This window comes from Mirounga leonina, unplaced genomic scaffold (assembly GCF_011800145.1).
Source record: "Mirounga leonina isolate KUSES-001 unplaced genomic scaffold, KU_Mleo_1.0 Mir_101595, whole genome shotgun sequence".
Lineage (NCBI taxonomy): Eukaryota > Metazoa > Chordata > Mammalia > Carnivora > Phocidae > Mirounga > Mirounga leonina.
The window spans coordinates 5,172,974-5,195,139 of NW_023270158.1; the positions used below are offsets into that span (position 1 = coordinate 5,172,974).

The 22,166-nt window shown below is 43.9% G+C and overlaps 1 protein-coding gene across 1 annotated transcript in view; it reads right to left on the bottom strand.

Annotated features, from left to right (window-relative positions):
- The window catches only part of MAP3K15 (mitogen-activated protein kinase kinase kinase 15), a 121,197-nt gene that overhangs the window by 52,841 nt on the left and 46,190 nt on the right, over nucleotides 1-22,166 (bottom strand). The window contains exons 5-7 of the mRNA XM_035000495.1: nucleotides 21,555-21,723; nucleotides 19,004-19,110; nucleotides 1,595-1,765 (exon numbers count right to left, since the gene is read on the bottom strand). Coding sequence (XP_034856386.1) covers nucleotides 1,595-1,765; nucleotides 19,004-19,110; nucleotides 21,555-21,723 — 447 coding nt within the window. The remainder of the gene's footprint in view (nucleotides 1-1,594; nucleotides 1,766-19,003; nucleotides 19,111-21,554; nucleotides 21,724-22,166) is intronic.

The window sequence follows — 22,166 nt, forward strand, 5'->3', positions numbered from 1 at the left end:
GCCATCCCATGTGGAGAGAAGAGGACGTTAGCCTTGGATACACTGCATCTTAAAGAGCAGCACCACCTTCAGTGAAACAAAGAGGGGGTGATGTGGGGCCAAAGCTCAGGACACAGTTTGGGTTGGAGATAGGCTAATGGTTGCAAGGTGTGAGAGTGACGGGGATCACCAGGGAAAAGAGTGGATGGTGAGAAGAGGGGAGAGGATAGAGCTGGACAGAGCCGGACAGAGCTAGAGGAGGAGAGGGAAAGGGGAGGCAGTTAGAACTGAGGGCGGAGCAGTCATGTCAAGAGCTCCTGTGACAGAAATGGATGAGTTAAGCTGTTGGCTCCACCTTCAACTGACATGTCTAGTTTCTGACGTCTCCTCATTTTCATCACCACCACCCTGGCTCAAGCTTCCACCAGCTCTTCCCTGAATTACTGCAGTCATCTCCTAGCTGTTCCCTACTTCTGCCCTTGCCCCTGTGCTAGGTTATTTAATAGCCACACAGCCTCCTCATCCCACTACACATGTGACTTTGTCATTTCTCCCACCCGTGGCTGGAGTCCAGTTCTCCACCCCCTTGAATTTGGGCTAACCATGCGATTTGCTTGTGATGTGACAAAGAGCATGTGGCAGAACTGACCTCCTGGGAGCTCTGGAGCTGAAGCCTCAGAGGCTTTTGCAGCTTCCACCTTTACTCTCTAAGAATGCTGCCCACCATGTAAGAAAGCTGGTTGGCCAGGATTAGAACCACAGGCAGAGAACGGAAGTGCACCACCAACATCCAGCACCAGCTGCCAAACCTGTGTGAGGCCATCTTGGACCTTCCAACCCTGCTGAGCCTTCAGCTGACTTCAATTTTAGGAGTGAGCCCAGCACGTTAGGAGTGGAACCAGCCGAGGAGCGGCCTGGCCAATCCAGAGAATCATGAAAAACTATAAATCACTCTCTTAAGCCACTAAGTTTTGGACTTGTTTGTTATGCAGCAAATGATAGCTGATACAGCCCCTGGAAATGTATTCTTTGCATAACAGTGAGAGCACGCTGGTGAAAGACACATTGGATCTCGTCACTGCTCTGCTCAGAGCACTCCAATGTTATATCATCTCGCTCAGAGTCCAAGGGTCTTCTCCTCTCCCCTTTCCTGCCTCTCTCCCCTCACTTATGCCTCACCATCCTGAACATGCCCAGCAAGCTTCCCCCTCCGGGTTGTGGCACCAGCATACAGTAAACCTTCAATCAACATTTGTTAAATGAATGAAGGAAGGAAGGAATGAACAGCTCACTCAGAAGATAATGCCCTGATGGTGGTAGAACAAAATTCTGGAAGGAGTAGCAGGGAAGGAGCATGCTGATTCTCCTTCCTGCCCCTATAAATGAGTGAACTTGTGGGAAGAATGTCACCACTACAAAAACCTGTTTCTAATGGTTTCCTTTCAGAAAAAGGCATCTGGAAATTCCCAAACCACATTTACGCCTTTTTCCCCCCACTGCCGGCAGACAGGCAGGCAGGCAGATACATTGATAGGGACAAGCCCTGGATCCTTAGCCTCTGCAATTCTGTTCTTTGCAGAGATGTTCATGCTACTGACTAGGATGGAGGGTTTACCACTCAATGGCGTTGTCTCGGCTGGTGTCATCTTTGCAGTCTGAATCCAAGAAGATGTCCTTGTAGATCCTCCCACACAGGCAGAACATGTCGGGGGCCGGGTGGTCACAGCTCTGCAGAACCTGGAGCATGATCTGCAGAGCCTTCTCGCGGTCGCCTGCATTGTTTCTCCTGAAAGATTTGTGTGGTAAGATCACACATGTCTGAATTAAGACGCGGGAGTATATATGTGCTTGTTCTGTGAAGGGCTGGTAAAAGGATGCTGTGCTTTAGCAGGAAACAAAATCTAACTCATTTTTTCATGTTCAAATATAACTGCTTCAGACCCACACCACAAAATCGCACACTGTCACAGTCCCTCCTTGGTCCCTTCTCTCAATGAGACCTAGACTGTGGATGAAAGCAAATGCAGACAGATGTGTCTGCAAAGAGAAAAAATAACACGGCAGCCTCCTGTATCTAGATGAACAGCAAGGGTTTCAGAAGCTAAGCCTGAATCGTGATGATCACACAGTTTGACAAAAGATTCTTCTGGAAAAGCAGCAGGGCCTGCAAATTCAGAAAGCCAAGAGAAATTTATTTCTTGATCTGTGATGCCCTGCCATCCTCAAATGGGCCAAGACCCTAGCAATCCCTGTTTTCCAGTCTCATGTTATATCCACCAGAGAAGAAAATTTTGAAAATTATTTCTATATTCATATATCAGTCTTCTCTCTTACTAGATTATATGGTAAAAATTTTCATTTTCCACACAGGTAGTGGATTCCTCAGACCGTTGTTAAAATAATCTTTGCCACAAAAAACCTGAGTTTGTGACTGTGAAATATTATGTCTTCCTGTGAAGGTATGGAAGCAAATGCCCAGCAGTGGTGGAGACTGAGGAAATCAACTACGGCTAATGATGTTCATTTTATAATATAAAAAATTAAACACCTGTAAAAAGAAGTAATTTCTATATAGTACTGCTATGGAGCGATCTCTAGAATATATTATTAAGACGAGAAGGCTATGTATTGAATACTGTGCACAGAAACCTACCTTTTTATTTAAGCAAGGGCGGGGGGATGTGAATAGAGATATGTACCTGCTTTTATTTTTTCAAAATGAAAGGATAAACCCAAAGGTAATGGAAGCGCCCACCAACAGGTGGAGGGAGAAAACAGGATGAATGGGACAGGAAAAGAAATTCACTTTTTGTAATTTGACTGAAACTACGGAAGTTTTTTTACACAATTATAAAAGAAAATGAAGTAAAAAAATTTTAAGTGTTCCCTAAAAACACCATTTGCCAATAAATACCATTTGAGTTTGTGGCTGCAGCAAAACAAATGAACCTCTGCATGTGGCTGATGGCTTACCCACCAAAGAGAAACTAATTCACATGTTTTTTAAAACACAGCAATTTGACCATATTTTCTTAAGAGGATATAACCTAAGGAGAAAATATAAATGCCAAGAAATCTTAAATAGTTTCCAATAATCATATTGTTAGTGATAATAATGGTACTGGTATTTTGAAAATATTACATATTTGTAGTGCAGAATACAACGAACTAATGAGGTTAGTATCATTAGGAACCAGAGATACGCAAAAGAGAGAAATAAAATCCAAGAAATTCATTAAAAATCCTACGGTCCTAAGTTTGAATTGGAACATCACTATGAATTCACCAAGTGGTTTCCCTAGCTCTGTCTACTGAAAAGGACCAAAACAATGACCAACTTAGCAGCAATGAGAACCCCCAAGCCCTGATCGGGGTCTATAAATACCATGTCTCACTACACGGAACCAGGACTCCGTGGAGGAATGGCTGACTCCAGATAGGTCTAACATGATCCTGGAACATCTTAATACAAAGACACAAAGAAGCTACTAAGCTCATATGAAAAAGACTCAGGAACCAACAAGAATCAGTTTTGGGCCAAAGAGGAGACAATGTGAGCGTTAGGAAGAACAGTAACTATAAAGGATTAAAACATATCAACTGTATTAAAATGATGAAGGGGAAACCTCTATACCCAAAAAGACAAGCGTCTTATCAACCAAATGCTATGTATAGACCTTGTCTGGACCATGACTCAAACAAACCCACTGTAAACATAAAACTAAAGTCAGAGAGGTAACTGGAAAATGTCAACACTCATACTGAGGAATTATTGCTCATCTTGAGGTATAACACAATCGTGACTCTGTTTTGTAAAAGTGTCCCTCAGACAACACTGAAATCTCTGTGGATAAAATGGCAGGTCTTGGCTGCATAATGCATCTGGTGTTAGGGTACGAGGGAGTGGGTGGGGTGAGCAGGAAACAAAAATGACGTGCAGGGGTAATTATTGAAGTGGAGAAGGGTTACATGGGGGTTCACTACATTATTTCCTACTTTCGGCTGTGTTTGAAGAAGTCCATCCCGACTCAACAATTCCACTTCTAGAATCTGTAATTTAGAAAAACTCTTATCTATCTTCAAGAAGTTTTGAACAAAGATGTTTATTACGGTTTTGCCCCTAACAATGAAAACCTGCAGATAACCCAAATGTCCTTTAACATATGAATGGTAAAACATATTTCGTAACAACCAAACTATGGAGTATCATGCAACCCTTAGAAAGAGGCAAGTCTGTATGTAATTATATAGAAGAATTTCCATAAAGTTCATGGATAAAATTGCTGAACAAAATGAATAGCACAATCCTATTCTTTGCACTCAACACTATTCCCATACAGTTTGTGTGCAGAGACAATGCCTGGAAGGATACACATTAGATTGTTCAAAAAAAATCATTGCTGGGATTTGTACAAGGTGTTCTTGTGCATGTTTTACCAGTAACTATTCTAACAAATGAATAAAGAGATTATTCTTTTTAATTTCTTGGCAATTTTACAGCAGGCTCTTTTATGTTTTCTTTCTGAAGGACCTGTACCTCATAAAACTACTGCATCATTCGAGAGACAGATTAGTACCTCAAACAGCTTTTCTCAACTGGGGATCTGCTAGCGCATTAAGCCCTAGAGAAAATTATTTGATTATCTGAGTGACTATTTTCTCCCTTCTCCCAAGTATGGGACTTAGGTAGCCCCATTCTGGATGCATAAGAGAGTTCATTCAATTGATACAATGGATGCCTTAGGGCACTAGGGTTTAATTCTCTGTGGAACCCAAACCGGGTTGAGAAGTGCTAATCTAGACACTTGGCATTCTTCTGGAAGGCTGCAATAATTAAGCCTGTACTACAACTCTAACTTTTTCTATTTTCTACCTTAGTCTTGTTCTCACATATTTGATCTCTACTCTCTTTGTCCATAGAATCCAATTCTACCAGCCTGCAAACCAGATCTCTTAATGAACAGCCCACCCATGATACCTTCTCATTTTTAAGAGCCAACAGACACCAACCCAATTCAAATTTACTGGAGCATTTAAATAATTTCTACGGTCTGTGGCAGGAAAATGCAAAAGATTAAAACTTTAATGAGGTACAAAATTTCTCCATCTGTTATGAGCCAACTTTTGAGGTGTGAAATATTCGGGATTCTGAAAAGAATGTACTTAACACTTTTAAATGCTTCATTACTGATCCGGGTTCGGGTTCGTTTGTTTGGTTTCCTTTGGAACATTTACAGCAACATTTCCCTTGAATTTTTTCCATTAACTTGAAACTTACCCTTGTTACTCAAACCAAAAGGTCTTCTTAGGATATATAAAAACCCCAAAAACAAACATTTGCAAAAATTAAAAGCAAAGCAATTTTCGGCTTAAAAGCCACTTTAGGACAGGTGCTAAATAGCTTATCCCTTTAGTGGTTAATCATCAGTTTTCAGATCTGTTTATCATTTTCAGATCCCAAAGTATACATGAACAAGTCTATAGATAAAAACTCCCATGTTTAATCAGTCTGGCAACATGTTTCTGACAATAAAGCCATTTCACACATTAAGAGATAGATATGAATTAAGACAATGGGGGTTGCAACCTTGGCTTGCATATTAGAATCACCTCGGAAACTTTAAAAACCTTTGCTTTGAGGTTGCACTTGAGACCAATTAAATCATTGTCTGGAGATGGGATCCAGGCATCAGTGTGCCTTATCCTGGATATTCTGATTCAGTAGGTCTGCGTCACTGCTGAATGCACTGACCACTTCTCAGCCCTTGTCATATCTGACCTACCAGTGGCACTTGAGAGTTGAGTCCTCCTTCCTCCTTGGGATCACTCTCATTTGGCTTGCAGGACACCACACACTCCTGATTTTCTTTCTACTTTAGTCTAATTTTCTGGCTTCTCTTCATCTCCCCAGTCTTTTAACACTGGAGTGTCCTTAGCACAACGCCTGGACCTTGCCTCTTTATCAGTAACTACACTAGATCCCTTGGTGGTATCATCTAGGGTCCTGCTTTTTCAAACCATCCATATTCTGATGACTCCCAAATTCCTATCTCCAGCCCAGAGCTCTCCCCTAAACTCCAGGTTTACATATACACCTGCCTTCCTAGCATCCCACCTGCATGTCTAATACCTCAAACTTGATGTGTCCAAAACTCAACTGTTGATTGTCCTATCAAAGCTGTTCTTCTCCACTTTATTTAATAATGCTCAGTCCACTCCTCCTGTTTTTCATGCCAAACACTTTGGAGTCACGCCTCATTTCTCTAACATTTTTTATTCAATCAAAAAATTCTTTATTTTCAGCCATATCCAAAAATAGCCTGCTCCTCATGACCCCCACCATTACTACCCTGGTCCAAGTAACCATCATTTCCTGCTTCCACCCTCACCCCTCTACAATCTATTCCCCACACAGCAGAGTGATCCTGCTAAACACTAAGTCAGACCATGTCATTCTACTACTCAAAACTCTCTATGCAAATCATATATCTGATAAGGAGTTAATATCCAAAATATATAAAGAACTCATACAACTCACTAGCAAAAAAAAGGTCTGATTTAAAAAATGGGCAGAGGAGCTGAATAAACATTTTTCCAAAGAAGGCATAAATATGGCCAAAAGACACAGGAAAAGATGCTCAACATCACTCATCATCAGGAAAATGCAATTCAAAATCACATTGAAACATCACCTCACACTTGTTAGAATGGCTAAGATAAAAAAAAAAAAAAAACAAAACCCAAGAGATAACAAGTGTTGGTGAGGATGTGGAGAAAAGGGAACCCTCGTGCACTGTTGGATGAGAATGCAAATTAGTGCAGCCACTGTGGAAAACAATATGGAGATTTTTGAAAAAAATTCAAAATAGAACTACCATATGATCCAGCAATCCCACTTCTGGGTATTTATCTACAGGAAACAAAAACACTCATCTAAAAGATATCTGTATTCCCATGTTCGCTGCAGCATTATTTACAACAGCCAAGACCTGCAAGCAACCCAAGTGTCCATCAGTGGATGAATATGGATAAACAATGAGGTATACATATACAACCGAATATTATTCAGTCCTAAAAAGAAAGGAATCGTGCCATTTGCAACATGGGTGGATCTTGAGGGCATTATGCTAAGTGAAATAAGTCAGAGAAAGATAAACACTGTATGATTTCACTTATATGTAGAACCTAAAAAAGGAACCCAACCAAACCAAATCAAGCTCCCAGATACAGAGGACAGACTGGTCGCTGCCAGGGGTGGGGGGTGGCTGAAATGGGTCGAAAGGTATAAACTTTCAGTTATAAAATACACGAGTCTTGGGGATGTAATACACAGCATGGTGACCGTAGTTAATACTGTATTCTAGATTCGAAAGTTCCATGGGGTATCTGGCTGGCTCAATCGGTAGAGCATGTGATTCTTGATCTCAGGATCATGAGTTCAAGCCCCATGTTGGGCACAGAGCCTACTTTAAAAAAAAGTTCCTAAGAGAGATCTTAAAAGTTCTTATCACAAGAAAAATATTTCTAATTATGTGTGGGGATGGATGTTAACTAGACTTACTGTGGTGATCATTACACAAAACGTACGTATATCAGAGCATTATACACCTGAAACTAGTAAAATCTTATATATCAATTATATCTCAAAAACAAAAAAAACCAAAACACCCTTCCAGGGTCTGGCTCCCATCTCAGAGCAAATGCCTATTTTCTTTTAGTGGCCTGCAAGATTCTAGAAGATCTGGCTCCCGGTTATTTCACTATCCACCCCCTGTCACCTACTCTGCTCCAGCTGCACAAACTTCCCTGCTGTTCCATGTTCTTCCCTGGAACCTTCTGGAATGTTCTTCCCCAATATATTTACACGGTATGCTTCCTCATCTCTTTCTCATTTTTTTTTTATGTCACTCTCTCCTAAGTCCAGTCTTCTCTGAACACTCAGCTTGTAACTATAATCTGCCCCACCAGCCTCCCTATCACCCTAGCCTGTTTTAATTTTACTTAGTTTCTATCATCTCTCTCCACTTAAGAATGTAAGCTCCAAGAGGGAGGAATTTTTCTGTCTGGTCTGTTTACTGCTATGCCCCAGGGATTAGAACTCGGTCTAGCACACAGTAGCTGCTCAACAAATGTCTGTTAAATGGATGACCAAACATGAAAAGATCTTCATCCACTGACTGCCAAGTGAACACAGACAATGACAGAGCATCTCCTATATGGTCGTGTATTTTAGAAACCCTGCATTGTGACATAGTAAAGAGTATGTAAATGCACAGAAAACTGAAAGGCTATACACCAAAGTGGTGAGAGAGATTACTTCTGGAACACAGGTGGAATTAGAGAATAGAATTGTAAGGGACAATTGCTTTAAACATTCGACCCCCGTTTTTCACAAAAATATATAAATTTATTATTTATGCAGTAAGATACACAGAGTAAAAAAAAAAAAAAAAAAAAAAAAAAAAAACCACAACACTGGATTGGGAATCTTTACAGCTAGATTCTGGTTATTTTCATACCATTTGCTACCTGTTTGAGTTTCGAGCAAGTTGCTTACCCTTTCTGTGCCTCAGTTCTTCATGTGCATGCACAAGTATGGTTGACTTTGCTTACCTCACAAGGCGACTGTGAGCTACAGTGTGCCAGGGCTTTCATCGGTCACTAAGCATCCTGTCTGCCTGTCCGTCTTTCCTAGATCATGTGTCTTTAAGAGAAAGTTCACAGGGTGGGAGACAGAGTTCCAAAAAATCTTTCTCCAAAGCAAGCACTCAGAATTAACAAACAAAACGTCTCACTAGACCAGAGCCCTTTCTAGGACCAACGCTGTCTTAGGTGGCCCATCAAAAACCATTTAAGAGATGCCGGTTTCCAATTAGAAGACTGAGAAAGTCCTTGCACTCCCACGGCAACAGTCCAAGCCCAGACAATACATAAACTATGCCGGAGGGGAGGAAGAACTTCCTGATTAACTCATTCCAAAGAACAAAGAGCCTCTCAGAGGTGAGCAAAGAGCCACGACAGCTTCCACGCTGGGAGGCCTGCTCTAGGTACTGACAAATGGAAGAGCGAGTCTTTGATAGAGAAACTTCACAGGGACAAGGAGTAAATCAGCAAAGTTCTGGACAACAGCATGGGCTGATGGGACAGAATGGCATCTGGAAGGGTCCCCAAGCAAAAGCCTTTTGTGGTAGAATTCTCTTGCAGCCTACTCGCCCCCTATATTTTGCCAAGAAAGCCACGGTGCAGGAGAGGCTCAAAGTAGAAAGATACCACATACGTTATCAGAGCACTCAGACGTGGGTCCCTGCAGAAGCGGAATCCAAAGACATGAGGAACAGCAACCCCAAATCCTCCTTGCTCAAATACTGACAAGACCAGAAAGGTCGCAGAGAGAGAGAGAGAGAGGAGTTAACGGAGTCCAGGGTCAACCCAGCCATTCTCTAGGAGAAACACAAAAAAATCAGTCATATATGCTAACTGCCAGACCTAAGAAAGGGCTCAGTTATTCAGGATAATAAAACAAATTACACTTCAGTCTCCTTGGTTCTTTTAGATAAAATGTCTAGAATACAATAAAATTATGAGATGTGCATAGAAGAAAATGTGGCCCATAATCAGGATAAAAAATAGAACCTGAACCAGGAATGACTGTTACTAAAACTGACAGACAAGAACTTACAACTATTATAAATATACTGTTTATACATACATAACACGTATGGGTGAAGAACTAAGGTATTTTGGGAGAGAAATGGAAAATCTCAAAAAACAAATAGAAATCTTAAAACTGAAATTTTAAAAAAAAATGGCACTGAAAGGTCCTAACATCAGATCTGGACACTCTGAAAGAAAGGATCAGTGACCTGGAATATGGGTCAATCGCCATTATCCAAACTGGGGCTGGAAGGGCATGAAGGGGGCGGGGGTGACAAAAAAGTGCAAAAGGGAACTCTGAGGGATAGAACCTTCTGTCTCTTAATCATGGTGGTAGTTACACGGGTGTATTTATTTGGCTAAACTCATCAAACTGAGCACTTTAAATGGGTGCATCTTATTGTATGTCAGTTTTCCCTTATACCTTAATAAAGGTGGTTTTAAAAATACGTAGAAACTGATCAGGGTTTCCAAAAGTTAAGTGTCCTGCCGGGCCAGTCACCGCTCTCTGCCTTCAGATACATTCCTCTGCCACCTGCTTTGCTCTGCGTCCCAGGGGAGTGGGCTCCTCCAGGCTGCTTCCCAGGCTCCCAGACCTGATTGCCAGCCATGAGCAGCCAATGGAAGACCATGGTGGACAGGTATCTGGAGGGCAAGAACAAAGTATCCGGAGCACATTCTCCCGTTTTGGGTGTGTTTTGGGTGGTGGCTCTAGCCATAGCTGCGTCTCTTCTGTAGACCAACCTGCCAATAAGCTGGCTTGTAATGGTTTCAAGGGATCCTGGCTCCTAGGTTCTGATCACATTACCTCTTTGCTGTGTCCCTTCAGCCAAAGGAGGGATGGTAGCAGTCTCTTGCTGATGTTAATTCTGAGGGGCCTCAGTTCCCTGTGTGGCTACTCAGCTCTTCCATCACCCGTGTAACCAATTCCATATAGTCAATTTCCTCTATTTTAAATACTGAGAGAGGTTTCTGTTTCCTGATTGGATCTTGACAGATACACACCTGCCACAAGGAAGCAGGTGCCTTAGTCTGGCCAGATGCCTCATATTTACATAAGGAGAAAGGAACAGTTAGAGGCAACCTGTGTTTGAGCGTGGATAATGCCCAGAGCCAAAGAAACACATGAAGCAGAATGGTTGTTTTCTGACTCTACAAACAGGTCCTAGTTATGTATCAGGGCAGAACCACTATTAAATCATCCCATCCCTGCCCCTGTCATCGCAACCTTTTCTAGTCCCCTGGGACCACCAAGCAACATCTATAAAGGCTGGGCTTTACAGTGAACTGGTAGGCCCTGATGAGGAGCTGGGCATTTCTGAGGCTGGCTTTTCACAAAAGCAACAGGAGGTGAGGAGTATTCCTGCCTGCACTCTTGGTTCAGACAACCCACTCTCAAGGATCTCCACGTGGATGGATCCACTTCAACTCTACCCCTTATTTGCAAGTTGCAGTAGAGACTAGGATGTGTTCACTAAAACCCATTTATTTTTTTTTCCTGGGCCCTCAGCCAGAACACATTTCCCAACTTCCCTTGCAGTTAGGTTGGGCCACGAGACTGAATTTTGTCCAGTGAAATAGGCCATCAAGTAACGAACATCACTTCCTGACCAGGCTCAGACAAACCTCCCGGGTAGAGTCAAAAAGTGGAAACAACCCAAAAGTCCATCGCCTGACAAATGAATAAATGGGTTATATAAGTACAATCGAATGTTATTCAGCTACAGAAATTTAGTACTGACACACGCTGCAATATGAATGAACCCTGAAAACGTATGCTAAGTGAAAGAAGCCAGCCAGAAAAGTTCCCCTATTATAGGATTCCATTCATATGAAGTGTCCAGAATAGGCAAATCCAGAGACAAAAAACAGATGAGTGGTTTCCTAGGGCCAGCCAGTGAGGTGGGGAATACGGAGTGACTGCTAATGGATTGCCAAAGTAGAATTGTGGTTGTTGAGGCCTGGGGAGGGGAGTTAGGGGGAAAATAGGGAGCAGTGGCTGGTAATGGGTTCAGGGTTTTGGGGGGAGGAATGATGAAAATATTCTAAAATTGACTGTGATGGTTACACAACTCTGAATATACTAAAACCACTGGTTTGTACTCTTTAAATGGGTGAATTGTATGGTATATGAATTATGTCTCAGCAAAGCTGTTACCATACACACACACACACACACACACACACACACACACCCCATCCCTGGCAATTCACCATGGTCTCTCTTTTTTTATCATCCAGCTGAAAGGAGAGCTGAGAATCGAAGAGAGTATGGAGCATCAAGATGGGAGGAGAGTGGATTGTCAATCACCTGGAGAAGAGACTGGCTAAGCACGATATATCCACACTGGAATGACGCATAAGTGAAAATAATTATGAAATTAACATAATTTCATTATGTTAGGTCACTGAAATTGTCATGCTACTTGTTATAGCAGTTACCCTACCTTAACATACAAGTCACCAACATTAAGGCAGCATAGATTTCCTTGGTGATACTAATTCCCCTCTGAGTTCGTATCATATCCCACTTTCACTGACACCTGGGATCCCACACTAGGAAAACACCCATCGCTGCTGACCCTGACCTAGCTTATGCAGTCCTTCACTTTCTGGATTGCCTGCTCTGGGACAAGCCCTACTTTGATGGTGGTATTACCAGTAATTCTGCTTTTATAGTTTTCTGTATACATTGAATATATAGGACTTACATATTTTTGTTTTCACACATATAAAGAAAAATTCAATAAATTTGCCTTCTACTATACCAAGCCCTTAACTGTAAGAACTCAGATATCACCATATGGATCTCTTCCAACTGTAGACCACGGCAGATTACAGAGTCATTCATTCATTCATTCACTCACCCATTAAAAAAATACCTACTGGGTGGCACAATGGTCTCAGGCACAGGGTAGACCATGGCTCCTGCAGCAGCCCCCCCCAAATTTAGTCTAGTGGGAGGTATGATAAATATTAGAAAGTAACACAGAAATAGGAGTGCTATGAGAGAAAAGAACAAGTGCTATGAGAATGAGTAACAGCAAGGACACTGTTTTTAGATATGGTATTCTCTGCAACCCCAACCTCTAAGGAAAGGGACATTTAGCTAGACACTGAAGGATCATCAGATTCAGTCTGGCAAGCAATGAACACTCCAGACAGAGGAAACATCCACAAGGAGAACAGCCTGCCCTCTTAAGAACTGAGGGCAGGTGAGAGTGGCGACAGGGCAGTGAACCACGAACAGGACAGGAGGCAAGGAAGGACCCAGGTCATGTGGGACCATTTCCATAACTTTATGCAAGGTTTCTCAATCAATGGACTTTTTTTTTTTTTTTTAAGATTTTATTTATTTGCGAGAGAGAGAATGAGAGACAGAGAGCATGAGAGGGAGGAGGGTCAGAGGGAGAAGCAGACTCCCTGCTGAGCAGGGAGCCCGATGCGGGACTCGATCCAGGGACTCCAGGATCATGACCTGAGCCGAAGGCAGTCGCCCAACCAACTGAGCCACCCAGGTGCCCAATCAATGGACTTCTACTTGGAAGAACTTCTTCTTGGAAGAACTCAGAAGCTATTCACTACATCTCACATTTTACTCCAAATGGCCTTCGAGATTCCAGCTCTTCTTAAGAAGCCTTTCTCAAATACTATCGTTAAAGGTGATAGAACACTGGTGGTTGGGATTCTCCATCAGGAAATAGAAGGACAACTCAAATTCACTCAGCTTCTTCTATGTGCCAGGCACTGTCCTAAATTTTTTATTTAAGATAGTCTTATTTAGTTCTTAAAACCATCTCATTCCACATATGAGTGAAATCATATGGTATTTGTCTTTGACTGACTTATTTCACTTGGCATTATACTCTCTAGCTCTGTCCATGTCACTACAAATGGCAAGATTTCATTTTCTGATGGCTGAGTAATATTCCATTACACACACACACACTCCACATCTTTTTTATCCATTCATCTATTGATGGACACGTAGGCTGCTTTCATAATTTGGCTCATGAGTAAAGGAAAAAAAAAAAAAGATTGGCAAGCCAAGAAACAGACTTTTTTTTTAAGATTTTATTTATTTATTTGACAGAGAGAGACACAGCGAGGGGGGGGGGGGTGGGAGAGGGAGAAGCAGGCTTCCCGGAGAGCAGGGAGCCCGATGCGGGGCTCGATCCCAGGACCCTGGGATCATGACCTGAGCCGAAGGCAGACGCTTAACGACTGAGCCACCTAGGTGCCCCAAGAAACTTTTTTTTTTTTTAAGATTTTATTTATTAATTTGACAGAGACACAGGGAGAGAGGGAATGTAAGCAGGGGGAGTGGAAGAGGGAGAAGCAGGCTTCCTGCAGAGCAGGGAGCCCGATGAGGGGCTCGATCCCAGGACTTCAGGACCTGAGCTGAAGGCAGACGCTTAATGACTGAGCCACCCAGGTGCCCCCCCCCCCCAGAAACACTCTTAACTCTAGAGAACAAACTGCTGGTTATCAGAGGGGACGAGGTAGGGGGGATGGGTGAAACAGGTGATGGGGATGAAGGAGGGCACTTGTCCTGATGAGCACCGGGTGATGTATGGAAGTGTGGAATCATTGTATTGTACACCTGAAACTAACATTACACTGTATGTTAACTATACTGGAATTGCAATAAAAAAAAACCCCATCCCATTAATTACCATTATCCTCATTTCTTCCACGGCAATGCAGTCCACAGTTTCATGGGTTGTCAATAGCAGAGTGGTTTTGAAATATTTCTCAAATTGTTTGAGAGAGAGAGAGAGAGTGTGTGTGTGTGTGTGTGTGTGTAACATATAACCCATGTGATTGTATTTTTCCATCACTTGTTAACTTTAGGAAACCCTCATGCGTGGTCTTCTTCAGCACAAAGGCCTTCCCTGACACAAAAGTCAGAAGATGTGGGGACAAAAGGGAGGGAACAGAAGCAGGAATTGGATAGAAAAGGAAGATCTCTTAGGCCCAAGGAGGCTGGGGAGAGGACTGATGGAAGTGGTTTAAGTCCTTTGGGTCAATATTTTTCAAAAAGAAAATATGTATTATTGGCAAGGCAGCTGCTCAGAACATACTGAGATGGTCCATTTCTCAGAAGAATACTGCAACTGGTCTTTTGGTATAAAAAGTATATGAGAGTAGCTTCAATCTTCAGCTACCATCTAATGTTCTCATCATATATGACAGAGCAGAACATATAAAAGGGTGGCCCTACAGTTCCCAGAGGCCCAGGGCTCCTTTGGTTGTCCTTCAGGCAAACGAAAATAAGAGGAAGCTTTCTGGGCAGAGTTCCACAGATGATGCTGTGACATTATTAAATGAGTGTATCTAGAGCACTGTGCTAAAGCTGGGGAGTTCTGGCTCCAGATCTCTTACTGATCAGCTGTTATATCCTGGGCCCTTGCCTTTCTTTCTTTCTTCCTACTAAAATGAAGGGTTTGGACCAGGTGACTCCTTGTAAATTCACAGGATTCGTGTTTGTCTTCACTGCCAGGAAAATGATCACCACAAACATGGGTCCTCCTTTGGCAACACGATTTTAGTGACCTGAGACCAATGCACTATACAAGTGGGGAAAGGTCATCATTTTTCTACTTTTAACAAACACCTAATAAAGAATGGTCATATAAATGCATGAATTAAGATGGTGAGAGAGAACAGTGAACATAAACAGAAGAAACAAAGAAAAGGACGCTGGCAGTTATGGCAGAGACAAGGAGCCCACACTGCCCTCCTGGGGGCATGTGTCCCTCCACCTGAGCAAGGACGGGGCTGGACAGCCCCAGGGGCGGAGGAAGAGGTGACCACTGTAGGTTCTGGAACAAGACTGCAGCCTCCCTGGCACCGGCTGGATTCTGTAACATTCATCTATCGCCCCTGCATGCATTTCTAGGCCCCACGGAGTACTTTCCTCTGGAGTTGGCAGTCTTGCCCCGAAGACACAGGGAGTAGAATATGAGAACATTCCTACTTTGTGCAGGCACGTCTTGTTCCTAACCTATCACTTTGATTCCAGTACTCCTCCTTCCAGACTATCTTTCTGCCTGCTGCCTGGATCCTTGGTCAGGTTCTTCTGGCTGTGTATCTAATAAAGTCCTGGCTGTAAAAACAGCAGCAAATGAAAGCTCCTCATACAGGATTCCATGCCACCGAGTGGCAAGCAGTTTAAGTGCGCAGAGCAAACCTGAAGCAGCTTTGAATGCGCTTCTGAATGCAGCTGAAGTGGAAGCTAGCAGGAAAAGCTAGCTGGCTCCAGCCAGCTTTCCTAGTCACAGAGAGCCCTTGCCATCTGAGGCTCAAACATGACTCATTAACTGTCAACCTTTAGTGACTAATTTACGGCCACGATTTGCTCCACTTCCTGAGAGTTAAAGGTCAACTGTAATGCAGGAAAATCATCTGTCCATCACTGTATTTCCCTTTATAGACACAAGGTGATGCCATCCAGTTTCTCAAAACCATACATAGTGCCAAATTCAACTGTGAATATGCTGCCACCTTGCCTGGCCCATAATACAGAGCCACTGTCTACTAGGGGCCCAGAAGGAAAAGAGCCACCGTCAGAGAGCAAGGTGGTTCCGGGGTGTGCGTGCATCCCGGCCATTCCGCTTCCCAACTGGAAACGCACTGGTCTTGGGATCACTTCATCCTGCCACACCCACTTCCCTTAGATACTGGTTTTCCATTTCACAAATTGTTTTTCTCTTTTATTACTTCAAGTGGATGGCAATCAGACTGTTCTGTTTGACAACAGTTACCTCTACTCCGTCTGGGACAAGACACAGTGGTGACTGACTTAAATGATCCTCTTAGTTTTTATTTAACAAACCATTTTTTTATAGCACTTATCATGGGCCAGGCATTCTGCCAGGAACATCACCAGTGGTAACTCATTTAATCCTTATAAATCAAGGGTTAATCAAGTATGATTATGTATAAATAAAAGTGGCACACACTACTTTGGCCTAACAGAGTTACAGGACCTTTTTTTCCAGGCTTAATGAAGATGCCCTTCCCGATGCTCCCTGCCCTGGGACGCTGAATTTAAAGACCAGTGGGGGAGAGAACAGGCACATTTTCATAGAGACCATGAAACCGCCCCTTCAAAAAGAATAAAAATCCTATCACTGTTTGCCAGTGTCTATGAGAGCAGGACACATGCTATGTACCCAAAAGAAATGTGCCATATGTGTACAAAAATCATGCGCAAGAATATTCATAGGAGCACGGTTCTTTAGCACCCCCAAATTGAAAACAAGCCCCAAGATTTATCAGCAAACAAACGGATAGATCGATTGTGGTATATCCATACAATGGACTACTCTAGGGCAACAGGAATCAAGGAGCTACCGATACATGCAACAGCACGGATGAATCTCACAAACGTGATGCCGAGTGAAGGAAACAGACACGATGGAATACACGCTCTGTGACTCCATTTATATGAAGTTCCAGGACAGGAAAAATTCATGTATGGTGACAGATGTGACAACAGCGGTTGCCTATGAAGGGGTGGGGCTTGCCTGCAAAGGAGCCCAAAGGAGCACTGTGAGGGGACAGACATGTTTTATATTGCGATAGGGGCCTTGTTTACAGCGTATGTCCATTTATCAAAATTCATCGAGTTGTATACTTATGATCTATGCATTTTACTGCGTGTACATCTTGCTTTGCTATAAAAGAGAGATGTGACATCATGTGTGTTATGAGCCTCCTGAAGCCATGGGCTCCTGAACACATCTGCTGTCTTGCAGATGCTGCCAGGAGCAAGCCCACAACGTGTAGCCTGATCCAGCTGCTGAAGCCAAGCCAAGACTCTGAGAAACCAGACACAAGAGTCCTCTCACTCAGGTCACCTCCTACACTCACTTTATTCATTCCCTGTGGAAGATGTTGGCCACGGAAGGTTGATGAGGAGGTGCCAGAACTCTCTGGCTCTCAGGCTAAGTTTGAATACCCTCCCAGAGTTTTTTGTTTTATGATTCAAGATGACCAATTCCTGGCCCCAGCAGAGGGCAGGCCCAGCAGTAAGTTTATCTGGGCATGGCTCTCACCATATTCACCTAATGGTGTTCCCCTTCCTGTATCTTATCCGGGGAAGAAGGGAGACTGCAGGACTAAAACATTTAGGCACCTGGGATTTTGTGAGGTTCAACCTGGCCAACTCCTAGTTATCCTCCAAATCCACAGTAGCTGAGTTTGAATGAGCACATGGCTGCCCAGGTAGAGACTACATTTCCCAGCTGCCCTTCTGGCTACATGGAGTCATGTGACTATGCGTTCACCAATGGAATGCGAGTAGAAGTGTCCCTGTGCTAATTCTACTTGCTTTAAAGGAACTTGTCCTGAACTTCCAGTCTTTCCCCCTTTATATAGGCTGGAATACAGAGTAGGAGTGACCTAGCTTCAACTAGAAGGGGATAACATTTTCACAAATTCAGAAGCTACAAAATGGTCAGAAACCAGGTCCCTGAACAACTCCCAGAGCAGTGCTAAGCCACTCATCTGGCCCACTCACTGCTATACTGTTAGGTGAAAGAGCAATTTCCATCTTACTCAAATCACTGCATTCCGGGTCTCTTTGTTACAGCATCCTAATACCCCCAGCACACAAGCTTTTGAGGCTCCTTGTCTCCAGGCAGGAATTTCCAAGTCTCACAAACTCCATCTAGCCCAGAAATTTGTATTCAAAAGTTCAGGTTATACTAGTAAATGAAAACAGCACCCTCTTCTCCTATCCTACAACAGTCATCCAGTTGCTTAAACACATCCCCCACAGTCCACAAGATACTATCAACCTCTTATTCATGTATCTGAGGTCCTTTCAAGACATAGTCCCAGCCTCCACACTTAGCCTCAGGGCATGCTTTTGCTTCCGGGGCATCCTGTACTCTAATCGCCCTGGATGTTCCCTGAAGGCCCTGGATGTTCCCTGAAGGCCCACTGCACATGAAGAACACTAAGCTCCCATTTCTGCTCTGGTCAAGTAGAATGGCCTTTTCACCACCCCATCCCACACTCTCTTCTGCATGTGAGGTAATTCTTACTACGAATTCCAAACCCAGCCCTAAAGACCCCAGGGAAGCCTCTTTAAAAGCCCCAAGTGGAAGGACTTCCTCCCTCTGTTAGACTTCCACAGCATTTGGGGCAAACCCTCATCAAGGCATTTATTGCTCTGAGCTCTAGGGCTTTAGTTACATGTCTGAACTCATGGCTGGAATATACGTTCCAAAGACAAAATCCATGAACACCAAGACCAGATGCCTTGCCCATTTTCATAACCTTGGCATTTAGCATCCGATCTGGCTCAGTGAGGGTTGAATGAAAGAAGAATTTAACAGGCAGCAGGTCTCACTCTTACCTGTTGAGTGCAAATGCATAATGGAATTTAATATTATGCTGGTCGGCCAAGTCACATGTAGGCAGCATTTCCAGGGTCTCCACCAGCTTCACCATGGCGTCATAGTCCTGTTGGCAAGAGGTTCCAAGGTGAGAAAGACAGGAGACCCACAGCTCTTCTCAGGTTCTTCTGAATGGTTATCAACCTAAGACTGCCTCAGCATTTAAATACAAGTGTTTCCCTACAGACAGCATTTAGTGAAGTTACTTACAGCCTATAACATAACAGGATTAAGATTAAAAACAAAAACAAAAACACAACAACAACCCAAAATGAATGAGAGAGAAGGTGGACCAAGAATCCCTGCTATCGGAGGCCACAAAAGGATCAAGGGGATGAGGTTAAATCCAAAGGCAACAAAAGCAAGCAAGCAAGTCCAGCAGCCCAGAAAAAGCTCCCACGCCGTGAGTGCAGAAGAGTTAAGAGCATGAGCAGAGCTGTGGGTTAAAATGAGCAAGATGGGCGCCTGGGTGGCTCAGTCGGTTAAGCGTCTGCCTTCGGCTCAGGTCATGATCTCAGGGTCCTGGGATCGAGCCCCACATCGGGCTCCCTACTCAGTGGGAAGCCTGCTTCTCCCTCTCCCACTCCCCCTGCTTGTGTTCCCTCTCTCGCCGTGTCTCTGTCAAAATAAATAAATAAAATCTTAAAAAAATAAAATAAAAATAAAATGAGCGAGATATAAACACACACAAAATCTTATAGTCACCTAGCATGGGAAGAGAGCAGACATGCCAGGTCCTTCCCATTTTGCCATAAAGAACTGAATTCATCTAAACCAGGGTTTCTCCACCTTGGCACTACTGACCCTTTGGGGCTGGCTCCTTCGCGGTTGTGGGGGCTGGCCTGGGTATTCTGGGAGGTTAAGCAGCACCCGGGGCCTGAAGCCGGGAGATGACCGTAGCACCTCCCCCTCACCCCTAAGCCATGAAAACCAACAAGGTCTTCAGACCCGGCCACACGTCCTCTGGTTGAGAAGCAGGTCCTAAACTGCATAATTACCCAGGGAAAAACTGCTACTGTGTTCGTCTCAGCCGGGTCCCCTCTGAGCAGTGCCATCTGCTACCCTTTCGGCCAGGCTTCCAATCAGGGTGACTGGCCAACTCACTGCCAGCCAGCCACAGTTCAGTGAGGAGGGCTGCCCACTGAGATCCCACGCCTGTTCTGTGGCTCTGCACCTTGATGCTGCTGCTCAAGAAAAGGCGGGAGTGTATTCCAAGAAGCTTCTGGCTTACCTCTGAGCCCTACCAATGGAAGGTTATAAAAAGAGGAGGGGCGTGAAGGCCAGGACAGAAGGAGTTCAATGGAAGACAGACTTCAAAAACAGGTCATTTGCATTCTCTTGTCCCCTGGCCATCATTTCATCATTGTCAAAATCCCTAATAGCATCTGCTATTAAAGCCAGTTAGATGCATCTGTTTATCACCAGGGTGTGCGTTCCTTAGCAGTTGATTCTTCTTTGCTCAAGTCATAAGTGGGTGCCTCTCTCAATTTGATTTAAAGACCTGTTGTCAACAACCTCCAATATGGCTTTGTAGAATTCTGCATGGAAGGCACACTGTCCGGTGTTCCCCCCAAAGGGAAGCAAGTCAAGACATCCTTACAAATGGCTCCACAGCATTTAACTTGGAGGGAGGAAACACTCCCATTTCCTGCATGGTACTGCATCCCATAAACTCTGTCTCAAGCGCTCCTCATGAGGCTCTGATGCTTGTTTTAAATCTTTTTTTTTTAATTAATTATTTATTTATTTGAGAGAGAGAGAGAGAGAGAGAGAAACAGCATGAGAGGGGATAGGGTCAGAGGACGAAGCAGACTCCCTGCTGAGCAGGGAGCCCGATGCGGGACTCGATCCCGGGGCTCCAGGATCATGACCTGAGCCGAAGGCAGTCACTTAACCAACTGAGCCACCCAGGCGCCCTGATGCTTGTTTTAGAGTAAACCTCTGCATACCATGGGTCCCGGATGTGCCTCTGCTACTACCCTCCCTGTCACTGATGGACGGGGTGCTCAACAAAGAAGAAAGTGACAGAGGCCTAAAGAAAGTAGCATAGCCGGGGAGTAAAGAGCAAGGACAACGTCGCCTCAGTTGAATCTGTTAACTGCTGTGTGACCTTGGACAACTTACTTAACTTCTCTGTGCCTCATTTGTAAAATGGGGATAATCAGAGTATACATCCCATAAGCTTGTGAAGAGGATTAAGTGAATTGGGATTCGCCAAGAGCTTGAAACAATGCCTCGCATAAAGTGCATCTAAACTGTTAAATTCTAAGTTCCTTTTATCGGTACTGTGAATGAGGTTTGGCTGGAGTGGCCATCTGATGCGACAAAACCTCCAATGTTACCCACACAACAGATATGCTAGGGGACCTATGACCTAGCCACAATCCTCTTTTGTCCATAAACCAGTTAGCTAACCATCTGGCGGGCAGAAGAGTGCTTCACGTGAGGAATGAACTCCTCAGGCCAAGGAAGCGCTCCGCATGCACTCATCTCTGCGAAGGGGGCTCGTACCTGGATGTCGCGGTAGGACAGCAGCAAATTAATGATGATGTCCGAGGTCAGGACTTCGGTGTTGTCCAAGCGAAGTCTGATCCGAGCCAGCTCCTTTGCCAGTTTGTCACCCTGGTATTTCTCTCGGGCTCTCCGGATGTCGTTTAACAAGGTTTCTTTGTAGTAAGCGCTGGAGAGGAAATAGGAAAACCTCCAGTATCATCTACCTACATGTGGGACTCTGTTTCCTTCGGCAGCTCAAACCACCTTGGTTCTCATAGCCATGACAGAGCTGGACACAGGGAGGCCTCTCCCAGCCCCGGGCCTCCCCGCACCAGCAGAGACAAGATAGGTCCTACTTGCTAGTCGCCTTTTGTGGGAACTAACCATTCAACATCAACAAATTCAGTTCATTAGGACCTTGGAAATATTTTCAAAGTTGACCCCTTCAGTATTTGGATGACTCATAGGACTTGCTACTCAGCCCACCCTATCCCCTCTGGGATTTTCCAACACAGAGAGAGCAAGAGGTGACCTTACTTGAATCGCTTATTTCCCCCACTATTTTAACACATTATCACAAAGCCAAATACAAGTCCAAAAACCACGAAACACAGTATAATGAGAACGTCC